This window comes from Vipera ursinii, assembly GCF_947247035.1.
Source record: "Vipera ursinii genome assembly, chromosome: Z".
NCBI lineage: Eukaryota > Metazoa > Chordata > Lepidosauria > Squamata > Viperidae > Vipera > Vipera ursinii.
In genome coordinates, this window is record NC_139517.1 from 65648742 (window position 1) to 65664549 (window position 15808).

At 34.1% G+C, this 15808-nt stretch overlaps 1 protein-coding gene across 1 annotated transcript in view; it reads right to left on the bottom strand.

Moving 5' to 3' along the window:
* The window catches only part of HECW1 (HECT, C2 and WW domain containing E3 ubiquitin protein ligase 1), a gene marked incomplete at its 5' end in the record, with an annotated part of 167334 nt that overhangs the window by 25199 nt on the left and 126327 nt on the right, over positions 1–15808 (bottom strand). Inside the window, 7 exons of the mRNA XM_083379003.1 lie at positions 1986–2138; positions 3881–3994; positions 6119–6239; positions 8391–8500; positions 10184–10267; positions 13248–13344; positions 15525–15630. Coding sequence (XP_083235129.1) covers positions 1986–2138; positions 3881–3994; positions 6119–6239; positions 8391–8500; positions 10184–10267; positions 13248–13344; positions 15525–15630 — 785 coding nt within the window. The remainder of the gene's footprint in view (positions 1–1985; positions 2139–3880; positions 3995–6118; positions 6240–8390; positions 8501–10183; positions 10268–13247; positions 13345–15524; positions 15631–15808) is intronic.

The window sequence follows — 15808 nt, forward strand, 5'->3', positions numbered from 1 at the left end:
GTCTCTATTTCATCAATCTAGTTCTCTGCTGACATGCGGTCTGTAGGTTTGGTATGGTAGATAAAACCTCTTAACAAAAAAACTTTTAACACTATTTTACTTATATAACTCTGTACCATATCAATAGTATTAAAAGCAACAAATGAAGGTTTGGATGGCATGGGTATCTATGGTACGATAAAGTTAATGTTGATTTTAATAATCATTATTTTTAGATGTGCCATATTATAAAACAAAGTTCTTTGTGAAATTGCCTCTATGGGTGTCCCCCAAGAAGTTTTTTTTAAGAAAATAAATAGTGGTAAAGCCGAACTGGTGGATCTATGGTAAAACAGTATCTTTCAATTCTTCCTCAAGTCTAAGGAAGAACTAGAATTAGAAGGTCACATTTGCCATTGGTTTACATACCTACAAATAAAGGAAAGATTTAAACTAGGTGAAAAAACATCATGGGCTTGAGTTTCCAAAAAATGAACTGGAAATTTGACTCTGCAGTAGTGATGATCATATTGTTGCTAAGGTCTATGAAATGTTATTATAATTGAATTTGGAAAATGAACATGTAAAACACTGTAAGATCCAGTGGGCAAGGAATCTTGGGTACAATGGGAGAATATGTGGATAAAAGGCTTAAAATTTAATTAAACTATAACTTAAAAGAACATTTTACAAAATAATATATCACTGGTATTTAACACCAGATCAGTTATCTAGAATGTAACAGTATTTCAAATGAATGTTGCAAATGTAAAATGTAAAGAAGGGACTTCTTATCATTTATGGTGGACATGTGATAAAGCAAAGAAATATTGGAGCAGGATTCATACATTAGTGCAGAAAATTCTTGAAGTGAACATAAAGATTAAACCAATAACTTTCCTTCTGGGTCTAACAGAAAGAGAACTGGGAAAAAAATTGGAACACTGATTTTATATATGGTGACTGCAGCAAGATTGCACTATGCAAAAAATGGAAGGAAGCTTTTATTCCTACCATGGACGAAAGGTTACAAAAGCTTGTGGAATTAGCAGAGATGGCTAAATTGACTGTTTTGATAAAAGAAAAAAAACATATGTACTTTTGTTTCTACGTGGAAACTGCTTCTGGACTTATTGTTGAGGTGGAAAAAGTATACTATGATTTTGGGTTTTACTGATTAGGCTGATTTGTTGATACAGAAATGGCTAGTTTATATTTCTATAGAAATATAAAAAGTTGATATTCGATCTTAGTATCTTATTTTACTGCAGAGTAGGAAGTCAATGCCTTTTATTTCTTCCCCTCGCCTTCTCCACTTTTTTATTTTCCCTTTTGTTGTCCCCTCTATTTGCTTTTGTATTTTCATATTTTATGTTATGTTATAAATAAATAAAATTACTACTAATAATAATAAATAAGAAGAAAATAAGCAAGAAAAAAGTTAAACAGACAAAAAATCTCCCTAGGATTTTATCAAACACTTTGTCTTTAAATCTCCCAAATGCTTTGTAAGATGAGAGGAACAAATTCTCTTTCTTGAGGATTTGAGTGCCAAGAGTATCTAAGAACAAGTCTCCTGGGCTATAAAAATCAGTTATTATAAAACAATAAAATATAAAACAATGTAATTGTGGTGTACCATTCTTTGTATCTTTCCACTTCTTCTGAAGCCTTCAACTAGATATATTTTGTAACTTTCCCATCTGTCAAATAAATTACTAGATTGTACTACACTTCTTTTAGTAATTCGGTCATGATTAAACCTGGCTCTTATATTAACAGTTAAGTTTGACTAATTATCTCCCCAAGCTTTTCTTAAGACTTGAGGCTCTAGCATTCTCAGTTTTAGCTGTCTAACTGTAGGTCTAACACTGTGACAGAATCTTATATGAAGGAAGATATTGTAATTAATAAAATATAACACTTGAGAATAAAAAATGTATTATTTGATTTTCTTTTCTTAAAAAAGAATTGCTATGACATGTATACTTAACCGAAAACCTTACCATTCCAGGTGATTTTCTACAAATGCTGACATGGGGCTGATCTGTACAGTGTAAGTATCATTGGCTGAATACTCAAACAGGCCATAATAAGGATTGAAGAGCTCCTGAGAAAGAAGGAAGAAGAATTCTCGGGATGGGCCACTGTAATCCAACCTGGGGGGAAAAACAGCCCACATGGAATGAACCCTTTTATTAATCATACATGTTTTATGACAAATAGCAGGTTCTGTCTCTTAATCCATGTTAAATACTTAGGCATTTTATGGAAGTTTTGTCAATGGAGTTTAAATTTTATTCAGAATTAATGCTGCAAATGTACTTCTCCAAATTGCTTTGAAATCCAACATGAACATGAAGTTGTTTAAAATGCAACTTAAAATGAAGTTGCATTTCATATGCCCACATTTTCCAAATTACTATTTTGAACTCTATTTTTTAACCTTTACTCACTGGAAGGTGAGAGTCAGCAAAGAGATACCTCTATCTTCCAAAATCTGTTTTCTAATAGTCCTGGAATTATGTTTAAAAAACTACAATGTATGTAGCAGCAAAAATAGTTACATTATCAATAATGAAAAAATTATTATAAACGTAAAGAAAACAAATATCACTCAACATTTGTTATGTTTACTTTGGACATATTAGTTTGAATTTTTCCATAATTTACTCTTTTTAACGCTACATAATTATTTATTCTTGATTATTTTACATCCTTACATTAAATGTTATTTTCATCTCACCTGAAAAAAATAACATGTCACTTACAATACCATTGGATGGAATATTATTTATGTTGTGCCTTTTAAACAAATCTCAAGAATGTGAAGTATTTTGTGATTTGTGGCTGTCTTCAAGGCCCTCCCTCTGAGACAACTGGCAAAGAAATATTTCTTAGAATAATTTGCCCAAGCCTAATATATATTATGAAGGGACTCAGTGGCTCAGTGGGTTAGGATGCTGAGCTTGTCGATCAGATGGTCTGCAGTTTGGCAGGTCGAATCCCGAGTGCCGCATAACAGAGTGAGTGCCTGTTACTCGTCCCAGCTTCTGCCAACCTAGCAGTTCAAAAGCACGTAAAAATGCAAGTAGAAAAATAGGGACCATTACAGTGGGAAGGTAACAGCGTTCCGTGCGCCTTTGGCATCTAGTCATGCCAGCCACATGACCACAGAGACGTCCTCGGATAAGCGCTGGCCTTCGGCTTTGAAACGGAGATGAACACCGGACCCTAGAGTTGGAAATGACTAGCAAGCATGTGCGGGGGAACCTTTACCTTTAATATATATTATAATTTTATACACACAGTATATATAATTATATAAATTATGACCAACTGTTATTCTTTCATTATTAACATAATTTTAGTCTGATTCTAACTAATAAGGATTCTTTATTTCATAAATAGAAATATTTGAATAGTAGAATTTGCTAAATTCCTTAGCAAAAATAAACATTTTACCTCCTAAACTGTCTAAGTTCAAGAAGTTCTTAATTCAGTTTTAAATCTTTGAATAAGTCATATCAAGGAGTCATTATTTCCCTTGTAAGTTCTTACTGATTCTGCAATTACCGACAGGTTGTGTAAGATGCTATTTATATGAGCCAGACTTATACCAATTTACATCCATATATACAATTCTTCATTCGAAATAAATAAGGAAGATAACTGCTAGTGTAAGAATTTCATATTTGTTCTATGTGCTGATATCTAAGTTAGTCTTTTGATTAATCCTCCCTGACTTTTTCTACCGTAACACAATGACATTAAAATGCTAAAAATGCATTATTTGGATTTAATACCTTGTCAGTTATTTTGTATAACCTATTCCATTGGAAGTTCAATCAATATAAAATAAAGAAAACAAGCTTTTTGGTCACATGTTGTGACTTCTTACCCTTCTTCTCCAACAAATGTAACATAGAGTTTATTTCTTTGGAGCTCCTTCCGTGAGTAAGCCATCACCTGATTAAAAGTGCCTTCCAGCAAGTGGTCACGCCTTATTATTAATCTGGAGTGGGGTGAATGAGTAATTATGTAAATTGGATTATCCAATTATTGTTATTGCAGTAATTAATTAAATATAAATTTCTCTTCTGCAATAAGTTGCTTCGATATTGCTGAAATAATATTGACCCATCAGTTCTTTGTAAATAAAATAAAATTATAGTGTCTACCAGTCTGCCAGTAGAGAATTACAATTATAAAATCTTCCTTGTTAGAAGGAAGGCTAAAAGGAATTTCTGAAGGAATCCAAAACCTAAGAGATACAATTGTAATAGAAGTTACTAAACGGTTTAATGATGAGAAACTAGATTACTCTAAAGAAATACATAAAATTTACAGAATAAACTCAGCATAAGCAGTCAGAAGACAATTGCCAAGTGATGTTATGATCCAATTCGTAAGAAAATCTATCAAAGAGCAAGTAATTCAGAAACATTACCATCAGAGATTTAGTATTCCTGGAAAGGAGGTATAAATATTTAAAGAAATTCCAGTTACAATATTAAGGAAATGTAAAGAATATTCCTTCCTGGCAAATCTCTTAAAACAAATTAACATTCCCTTTTGTTGGGACAAACTGGAAGGGGTTATCTTTACTTTTGGAAAACAACTTTGTAGACTAAATTCAGTCTCTAAAGCACAAAATTTTATGGAAAGATGTGGATTGGAACTTCACCATTTTTTAAAAGACAAAGATCAATTACCACAAGAAATAGGCCCAAAAGAAAAAGACAAACAGAGATTTGATGTTGATTAAGAACAGGCTGTGCAGATGGGAGATGTTCTGGAGATGACCACTTGATTGCTAAAATATATAAAATGTTACTCAGGATGAACCTGGTTGACCAATATGTAAAAGACTGCATGACAGAATGAGCAAAACGTTTTTGTGTACAACACTACATAAATGCGGAAATATATGGACTAATGGACTAAAATTTACTTTGAATTATAGTTTGAAAGAATTTTTTTTATAAAATGATGTATCATTAGTATTTGACTCCAGATATAAAAATGTATAGAGGGACTTATAACGAGTATTGGAAACGTAATCGAAAATTTATTTTTTTTGGCTTGTGGTGGTCTTGCATCTATGTGAAAACATTCTGGATAAACATTATAAAGATGATACAGAAAATACTTAAGATACAAATATTAATAAAACCCAAAGCTTTTCTTACAGGTATTGTGGATAAATCAACTGAAAAACAATTTGGGACGCTCTTTCCTTCCATTGTGACTGCTGCGAGGATTGTACTCACTAAGCACAGGAGAGGAAAGGAGATGCCTTTCCTTGGAGAATGGATTTTAAAATTGACTGAATTGGCAGAGATGGTGAAATTAATTGCCTTGATTAGAGATAATGGACTAGATAGCTTTACAAGACACTGAAAGTCATATACTCTCTACATGTTAAATACAAGGAGGGATTTGAATATTAGTGTAATATTTGGGCTAACCTGTTGACTGGGTTTGTTTATACATTTTTCTTGTTAAATAATGATGAGAAAGTTTATAACTATTTACGGACACTTTATGTGAGGCAGGGGTGTCAAACTGCTGGCCCACGGGCCAGATGGATCATAACAAAACTGTGCCCACCTCTTGCTGGCAAAGGCAAAAATGTTGCAATACATCGCAACGTGTCACATGACGTTGTGAGTTTGACACCCCTAATGTAAGGGGATGAGAATTTATCAGGTTTTTGATCTTTTCAGCATCCAGCTAGGGTGGATTTTTTTATATGTTTAATGTTGGATGTTTAGGTCATTTTTTTTTACTTTTATGTACACTTTTTTGTTTTTGTTTTTTGTTGTTGTTACTATTGGATGTATGTTTGCTTTGTTTTCCTGTTTTGTATTTTATTCCTATTGATAAAACATAATATATACACAAAATATACAATCACAAATTACATGAGGAACAGATTTCCTTTCTTTACTATGTACTGGCTTCACAATTATCACTATTTGCACTTAGATTGTTTTTACATATTGCTAGCCCTCCTTTGTATTTTTCCTTTGCAGACTGAACTCTTCTCCAACTAGACTCCTTTATAAAAATATTCATATTCATATTTGTAAATTATTAAGTAAATAACATATAGGAATCAATATTAAACACTTACTTAATTTTACCTGGACCCTGCCCATATCCTTTTGCTTCAAGCTTTCGATAAAAGTTGCGAAGCTTGGCTTCAAAGTCCCTCCTGTAAGGAGAAGGTGCTCTTGCACTGGCCCGTTGCAAGCCTGATGAGTGCAAACATAAGAAAGAACATACAATTTGCAGCTGCTGGGTTAAACTAATAGCTAATAATGGATCTCATTCATTAATGATAATCTTTGTATCTAAAAGGCAAACCCTTTTATTTTACATTTATAGCATATGGGTAGTCATTCAGCTGTTCAGAAGGTTTCATGTAGTCAACTGAGATTATAGATTAGGGTGTAGATGAGCTTTTGTGAAGAAGCCACCTATCTCAACCAACATCTGTACTTCAAAAAAAAAGTAGATGTGATTTGCACACATTTGTGTCCTTCCATGTCACTTCTGTGTCTTGCTGTAATTGTGCTGTCTGGACAGGACATTCATTAGTGACCTTGGTATGGGACAAGGAATTATATAATATAATGTCACCATGTCATAAATAATTAAGAATATAATAAACACGAGTTAGATTATATTAAATACATTTATAGAAGAATATGTTATTTTCCATAGTGGAAACAACTAACAAAACAACTCTGGAAAACCTCAACACAAAGACAGTATTCTGTCTGATGATTATTCTTCACAAGTATTCTACTTCTGATGAAAGAAACAGGACATAATGATTAGCAAACATTCATGTACATATTTTCCATCAATTTATCCACTCCACCTTTAAATGCTGTATTTTTAAACAGCTCAGTATAGGTTATACGGTGGGAAGGTAACAGCGTTCTGTGTGCCTTTGGCGTCTAGTCATGCCGGCCATATGACCATGGAGACGTCCTCGGACAAGCACTGGCCCATCGGCTTTGAAACGGAGATGAGCACCGGCCCCTAGAGTTGGAAACTACTAGCACGCATGTGCGGGCAAAACTTTACCTTTTTATATATGTTATATATGGCAAATAACTTAATTTTATCTGTCCTAAATATACCACCATTTGGCATTATTAAATGATACCAAATTCAAACATTAATATAGAATGTTTTACATGGATCAAGAAAGAAAAGAATACTGAAGCCATTTTTAGAGATAGTGTGGAATTCAGTCTTGGATCTTCTGGAAAATATTTCTCTGTATGTAAAAAACAGTGCCTTGATTGCATTTTTTAAAAATATAAGATCTAAAAAGATAATCTACATTTTTCAGCTACACCAGCAAACATATATACAACTCTATTGTGTGGTGACAAGATTTTGTTATGCATTTTTTTGTAATGAAATTATTTTCTTAGCATGCCCAAACAAGTCCTCCATTACAAGGAATGTTTCAGCTACTAGGATTCTAGCTATAGGTATTCATTTGCTTTGAAACTGACACCACAAAAGTAGCAAATTCATTCTTTCTTGCAAATTAACAGTGCATGTTTTTGTTAGTTGCGAAGTCGTGTCTGACCCATCGCGACCCCATGTACAATGTTCCTCCAGGCCTTCCTGTCCTCTAAAATCTTCTGGAATCCATTTAAGCTCACGCCTACTAATTCAATGACTCCACCCAGCCACCTCATTCTCTGTTGTCCCCTTCTTCTCTTGCCCTCAATCTTTCCCAGCATTAGGCTCTTCTCCAGTGAGTCCTTCCTTCTCATTAGGTGGCCAAGGTATTTGAGTTTCAACTTCAGGATCTGCCCTTCTAAACAGCAGTCTCTAGGACTGACCAGTTTGAACGCCTTGCAATCCAAGGGACTCGCAGGAGTCTTCTCCAGTACCATAGTTCAAAGGCCTCAATTCTTCCAACAGTGCATAGTGGGAGGGAAGAAACAGATCTGTCAACCAACTTTCTTTTTTGGCAGAACATTTCTCAGATGAGATATAAAGTAAAATATGCATTTATAATGGGTACAAAAATAGTAGGAAAAAATTGTTTTAGACGAAGTCTTGTAGGTTGCTATTGATCTGCTTTGAAAACAGAGAAAAGTTGTTCAGCCTTACACAAAGAGAATATTGGCAAAAATATACTTTGTCATATTTTTCTATGGAGAGGGGGGATGGGTAAGAGGGAGATCTAAAAAAAGGCAGGATACTTATATATTCTTTGGCTGCTGTATTTTTGCAGGGGATAATAGGAAACAGAGGACAGGAAGGCCTTGGAGGAATGTGGTCCATGGGGTCGTGATGGGTCAGACATGACTTCGCAGCTAACAACAATAGGAAACAAATCTAGCCACAGATATCACTCTCAAGAGCTTTACCTGGAGAATTCTGAGGTGATGAACAGGGTGAACAACGGGGGGAAAAGCTGTAGCCAGGATGGAAGGCTGATTGAAGAGGAATGTAGGACATAATGTCTTCTTCAAAAAGACTAAAAAAGAGAGAAATATGAGAACTTCGTTATGTGCAAAAATGCCCAGAAATCTGAATCTCAGGGACAATGTGTTTTACAGAGTGTCAACCTTAGATGGCAACCTTTTAAGAGGGTTTAAAGTTCCTCCAGCCAAAGCAAGTACAAAAAATATTTAATGAAACAGAGCAAACATATTTTATCTTCCACAGTTAGTGTTCATAAGTAATATAAGAGAATCTTGGTTTCTAGTTGCTTCTTACAGATTCCAAATCTGAGAATAAAAATTGAACTAGAAAGGGTTGGACTATAAGATTTCCAAAATCCCTCCTGTGTTATTCTATTCTGTTCTGTTCTGAACAAAAGGAACCTTTCTCAATTTGGAAAGCATTCTTTAAAGAAAGCTAATACTGCACATGAAATACAAATACCGGTATATTTTCACCACATATTGTATTTCCACTTTGTTCTAATTCTAGGATTCCTCATACTTTTCTAATCATATTCTCCACCTTAATAGCCAAACTTATGTAGAATTTTATTTTTTTGACTGAATTTTGTTGATATAAATATAAAGTAGCTATTCTTGGAAGGAAGGATTTAGATTTGGAAAGAAATCATTTAATTATTAAGTATATTGATTTCCGGATTCCAGTGGGGAAAGTAGCCAGTTCTAGTGTCCATAAATTTAGGCTGTGTCACAACTGTGAACTAGGGGGAAGGCTCTGTTGTTCAACTCATCAGCCAATCAGAAAAACTCCATTTCTATGACTTGCTCATGAGAAATGAGAGTCTGAAGGGCAAATGGTTTGATTAAATTATAGAGGAAGAAAAAGGTCTTCATCTGCCCCTCTCTCCCACAGTAACTGGGGACAAAAGCAGTGAAAATTACCAGAGTATAGGTAATTTTAAAGAAACTTTTGATTTCTCGGCCTGTGAAGTGCTGGAACAAGACGTTATCACTGAAGTTGAACAAATTATCTGGAGACAACTGATATGGATTCATTGTATTTACCATTTTAACCATTCAGTCCCGTTCAACTCCTAGCAGCTTTATAGGCAAATGTTTTCCATGCTACCCTGCCAAGCACAGCATGTTCAGTTGTTCAATGTCCATCTTTGTATCAGTTTTGATGTTTTCAAGCCAGTGAGTCCCTTGCTTGCCTCTTCTTCTTGTTCCCCTAACAGAGGATGATTATTTTTGGTATTGATTACTACTTTTATATTTTACAAAACTTTAATTGTTAAGAGAGAAATGAAGGGAACAAAGATTAAATGGAAAAAGAGCTATATTTTTATCTTATTGGGTATTTTTGTTAATTTTTGTTCTATTGGATCATTACTGTTTAATAAGGTGTATTTTATTGTATTTTAAAAGACAATAATGAGTTGTTAATGGAGTTACCCATGGGCTTTTTGCAGGAAACAAAGAGAAATGTAATTTGATTTTGGAATTTGATCATTGGAATTAATGGGATTATGGAAGTAATATAGACTATTGCCAATTTTAAAATAAGAGTTGGAGGTACCTTTTTATTTATATCTGTACCAAAGAAGAAAGCCATTTTTTCTTTCTTTTTTCTTTTTGCACTTTTATCTTCCTTTTTGTCTGATTCTTTTTTCTTACTTTTTTCTTGTATCTTAACTTTTTATTCCTTTTTCAAATTTAATAAAATTATACTAGAAATAATTATTGTATATTACCTCAGAAGTATTACTAAATCTGCATCACAAGATAATTTTTCAAGTCCATGTGTACCCTCTGTTCGAATATAATGAATCTTCTCCCTAGAGAATTAACACATATCTGAACTGAAATACTATTAAAGAAAACATTCCTTTTATTCTACACTGATTCCATTCCTCTTCAAAAAACTAATATAAAAATGCAGAAACATAAGTTGGTTTATCTTATAAAGCTTGTCAATATTTGTGTCCAAATCAATTTACAATGCAGGTAACTTCTGGTGAAAAATTCTTTGACATTAACATTGTTCAGACATAAAAAAAAGTACAGGTTATGTGCAGTCCAGATTATCTTGAGAAAAGCAAAAGAAAGCAGAATGGACAGTCATTTGGCAAACAAAACTGTAATGGAAGAATTGATTAAAAAGGGCTTAAACATTATTTGAAATATTATTACTGGAATTAGTTTAAAACAAAAGAGAACAAAATAAATAATTGGATAGTCATCATCAGAATTATCACCTAATGGAAAAGTGTATTTTAGAAACAATTAACTTATTAACGTGACTCATCTCAATCTTATAAATGTTTTTTTTTCCTGGAGCCAAACTGAACCCTTTGGAATTAAATATCTTTTTGTCTAGACCCATAAATTAAATCAGACTAGTCAGCGATTCCAACATGTATAAACAAACAAAACAGCAAGGAGGAAAAACAAAGCAAGAGAAAGAAGGCAAACATGGTTGAAATTTGCCACTCTCACTATGGCTTCATTAATGGGGAAGCCAGCAGGAAGTAAAAAATGATCACATGACATCAGGGTCAAATGACCATGCAGGAGTTGCCTAATGATATGCATGTTGGAACTGCTGAAATCACTGTCATAAATCAGATGTCAGGTTTCCCAGTATGGGCTTTTCAAGTGACTCTGAGGCATCTCTGTCCCTTGCACAATATATTAAAACACAATTCTCCACCTTACTAATTTTGTCATTAATCATATTCTCCAATTAATTTAAAGAATCAGTTTCCCTTCTGTTAGAAGACCCACCAAAGCCTTATCTTCTTAGTGAGAGAAATGGCCTTGAAGATGCATTCCTACTCATCCCCACTCCTAACCTTAAACTAAAGCAATACACTAGTCTTAAAGCAATACATGTTTAACATACTGTATGAAACAGCTACTTCTTCATCTCTTGTCAAGCAATAACATTCGATGCTAGCAGCATTGACATCAGAGCTGGATGTGATGTCTTGTTTTATGATGCTTTATGCATCTCTTAGCAAATGAGTACTCAGTCACAATGACCATCATTAACCAAGGACTACATGTATATTAATAGCCAACATACAATGGAACTAATAAAATGACCTGATATACTGAGCTGTACCTATCAAGCCTAACTATGAAATTAATTATTCTTTTGATCTTGCTACCTTTTTGTAGTTTGCAACAATGGTGTTATGGTGGGTTTATATATATGGGCATTACATGTTGCCAAAATATGTCCTTCTGGATGGCATTTTAACTTGGTATTTACAAATTATCATTGTGATCCAAACATCATTGAACTAAGAGTGAATGGGAGGCCATACAAATTTTCATAAATAAATAAACAAACAAACAAACAAGCCATATTTAGGGTTGTGGATTATTTCAAATCCAAAATGTACTTCAAAGAGAGCATAGATCTGCATATGACACTATTGGTGTTTCTTTGAGGAACCAGAATATTTTCTTGAGTTATCTCAATAGCTACTCAATCCCAGGAAAATACATGTTTGGATTAAGAAGGAATTTGTAGCATGCAACAAGGCATTTCAGGGTGGATATAAGCATACTATCAACATCTATTGGTATAATCCTTGAAGAGACAGACCCTTTTCAAGAAGGTACCAACAGCTGTGGCAAGCACACCGATATCTACTCCAAAGCATCTTTTCAGCTTCCAATTCAAAGCACTGAACATTCCAAAATATATTTCTGCACCATGGCCAAGAAATTCCTTAATCTAGTTACAGTATAACTGATTTTTATACTGCTGATATAAGCACTTTATTATATATCTAACATTACTTTATACTTTTCAGTCCCTAATATTCTATTGTTTAGTTGCTGTCTCTGACTTTTCACAAACCCCATGGTCCCCCTGTCTGCCATTGAAGGAGTTTGCCCAAATTCATGTTCATTGCACTGATGATGCCACCTAACCATCTAATCCTCTGTTGTCCCTTTTATTGTACTACAATTTTAAAGGCGTAAAGTATTAGTATTACTAATCAATAGTCTTCTCACTATAGAAGTTTTACAACTAGTCCTCAACTTACAACCACAATTGGGACTGGAATTTCCATTGTTAGTCTGTGCAATCATAAAGCCAGTCATCACATGACCAGGCCTGATTTTACTACAATTTTTACCATGGTCATTAAGCGAATTACTGCATTCATTAAATTAATTACAGGTAGACTTCAATTTACATCATTTGTTTAATGTTGTAAACAAAGTTACAATGGCACTTTAAAAAGTGAGTTTTGATCACTTTTACACTTATGACCATTGTAGCATCTTCATGGTCACGTGATCAAAATTCAGATTCTTGCCAACTGACTCATATTTATGACAGTTGCAGTTTCCTGGGAGAATGTAATCACATTTTATGACCTTCTGACAAGCAAAGTCAATGGGAAAGCCAGATTCATTTAATAATCATGTTACTAATTTAACAACAGCACTGATTCACTTAATAACCATGGTAAGAAAAGGGACAAAACTCAATTAATGAATGTTTCAATTAGTAACATAAATTTTGGACTCAATTGTGGTTGTATGCAGACTAAATTTCTGGTCCAGGTGACCAACACAGACTGGATCTTGAAGTCTAAGCTATAAATTAGACAGACAATAATTTTGATCTTCTAACTGAAAATGAAAGCAAATTAATCTGGAATCTTATGAGCATAAAGCACATGTTACCTTTTTACCTAGCTTATTGTCTATAGTAACTAGCAAACTCCATGTTGCTCACACTTTGGGGCTTTCCTATCTTACCTTCAGTAATTTAGCTATAGATTGTTGTACCTGAGTGTATGGTTTCTAGCCAAACTTGGCTGACGTTCCTGCAGCATTTCAAAAATATTAGGCTGGCGTAGAAATGCGACTATTTTGTCATTGTATGCTGAAAAAGTACAAAAACATCTCAGTTTGAAATCATTCTTCTGTTTTATTGTTTTTGTCTTAAATTTTGTTTTAAAAATATTTAACTCTAAAGAACCCTGGGTTTTCTTGTGGAAAAATAATATATTGAATAAGAAAACGAGCAAGAAGCAAATAAATTTAACAAGTGAAAATAACATGGAAGATTAGGGCTGTGTAAAGCATTTATTTGAGTACAAAAAGTATCTATCTCTGAATCTTCAAAAGTGCTTGTATCTTCTCCAAATGATGCTCCAAAAGCTGCTCAGCTCTTTCCATATGCAAATACTTTAGTGATTTGAAAAAATGGCACTTCATTTATGCTGTCATGAACTGCACAGCATCTTGTTGAAATACTTTGTGCAGCCAAATGTCTATGAAGATTTTCAATCATCCAGGTCATATTGTGCAAAGTTGCTTTTTCAAAATGTTTCGCTTCTCATCCAAGAACTGACCTGACCTGAAGAAGCTTCTTGGATGAGTCCAGCTTTTGTAAAAGCATCTTTGGTACTTTGCAGAGTTATATAACAGATATGCTGCTGACCAGAATTCATAGCATAACGATAGGCAGTGCTTTTTTTGTAAAAGAAAAAGGTGCCGGAACTCACACATGTCATACAGCCTGCCTTGCCTACCCTACAAGGTTCCATCCAAAAAAGGTGCCGGAACTCCGTTCTGAGCGTTCTATGACAAAAAAAGCCCTGACGATAGGGGATATACTGTCACAGCATACTCACTCAGTATTTTTGGACAGAATCATTCATGCTACCCATTTCATCCTGGTTGCCTGCTTGCACTAGTTGAACAGCAGGACAGAGAATCTCTGACCCTCATCTAGCCTACAGATGTTCTATCAAGGTCTCTCTCTTCCTACAACATCCTTTCTTTCCCCTGTCCCTGGAGATGTAATAGACTTCTCAGAGCCAGAGAAAGAGAATTGTCATTTATAAAATATTACAGGGATGGAATTTGTGCACATTCCTCCACTAAAATTGATGTGAACATGCCCACTGCTTCCAGACAAATTGTTTCATAGAGCAAACTCCTTAAATGGGGCAAGCAAAGGGATCAAAGAATCGTTGCCTGAATTGGTTTACTGATTACTTGATTACTGAAATCCACACATCCAATATCTAAGATTCTGAAACCTAATCCCCCTTTTCCTTTCAATAAACATGGTTAATAAGACCCTGGAAGGATCCAGATTCCAGAATTTGCAAGGGAAATTGGATATGTGTACCTTAGCATTCCATTGTCAGTTCGCTTTTTCAGGCAGGGACTGATTCTTCTTGCTGCTTGTTTCTCTAATATAGGAACAATATGCTGATGTTCCAAGCCTTTAGTATTTTGATTCATTCTGTTTTCCAGACTTTGAGAAGTCTATTATAAGAGCCACATTGGAAGTACTATAGGTGCTTCAGCTGTCCCACATCTTTTCTGAAATATTTTGGCTTATATTATCCAAAGATAGCCAAGTAGGAATACAATAGGTTTGTGTTCTACTAAGAAAAGAATTAGACTTGCTTTTGGGCTTATTCTTTAGTTCATCCATAATTTGCTGTTCTGAAAAAAACAAACAAAAAACCTCTTTAAATTCCACAAGATGTGCCTAAGGAAGCCCATCCCAACCCATCTGAAGTAACAACTTATTTAACACTTTTTTCTTCCCTGGTCATCCGCTGTTTTTATATATGCTATATTTGTAGATGTGCTGCTTATGCTTTTATGGATTTAATAGTCTTTATTTTCATACATTATGAGCTGTGTTGCAAAGTAAAAACCAGAAAGATTGCGTATACATAATGGCATTAATACATGAATGCAATATATTTAGACTGATTTACCAATAGCTAAATTAGATATTCAACAGCACTGCTAAATCTGGTAATTATGTTATTTCTAAACTGTTACAGCCAAGAGGATGGGAAGGTACAATTTCCAATGAAGCAGCAGTTTTACTGCTTATTAATGAACTATTTCTTTGCTGTGGTTCTTTTCCCCAGATGGGATTGATAAACCTGTTGCAATCACTCATTCTTCCATTAAATGAAGCCTCATTTCTTAAATGAAAAAATAACAGAAGAAATTACAGTGAGCCTTTTATTTTGGCTAAAAAAATTAGTAAATATTATCTGAACTCACTTGAAAAGCAGTGATACTTACCAAGAGGCAAGGATTCATGATGGTGCTGATTTCGAATTGCTGCTACTAGGCTGTTGGCTGGTCTGGTCAACAAAGAAACCCCTCTGTTTCGAGAGACTTCTGATGCCTGAAATAAAAAAGACCTATAACTATATTGGGAGCATTGAAAGAAAAAAGTTTGATTGATTTTTTTTTAAAAAAATATTTATAAAAAAGCCATAGTTACTTGCCAAGACAGAATATGCCAACTAGAAAAGTATTCAAAAATAAAATTAGTACCTTGTTGTTTGACTGCATGAGAAAAG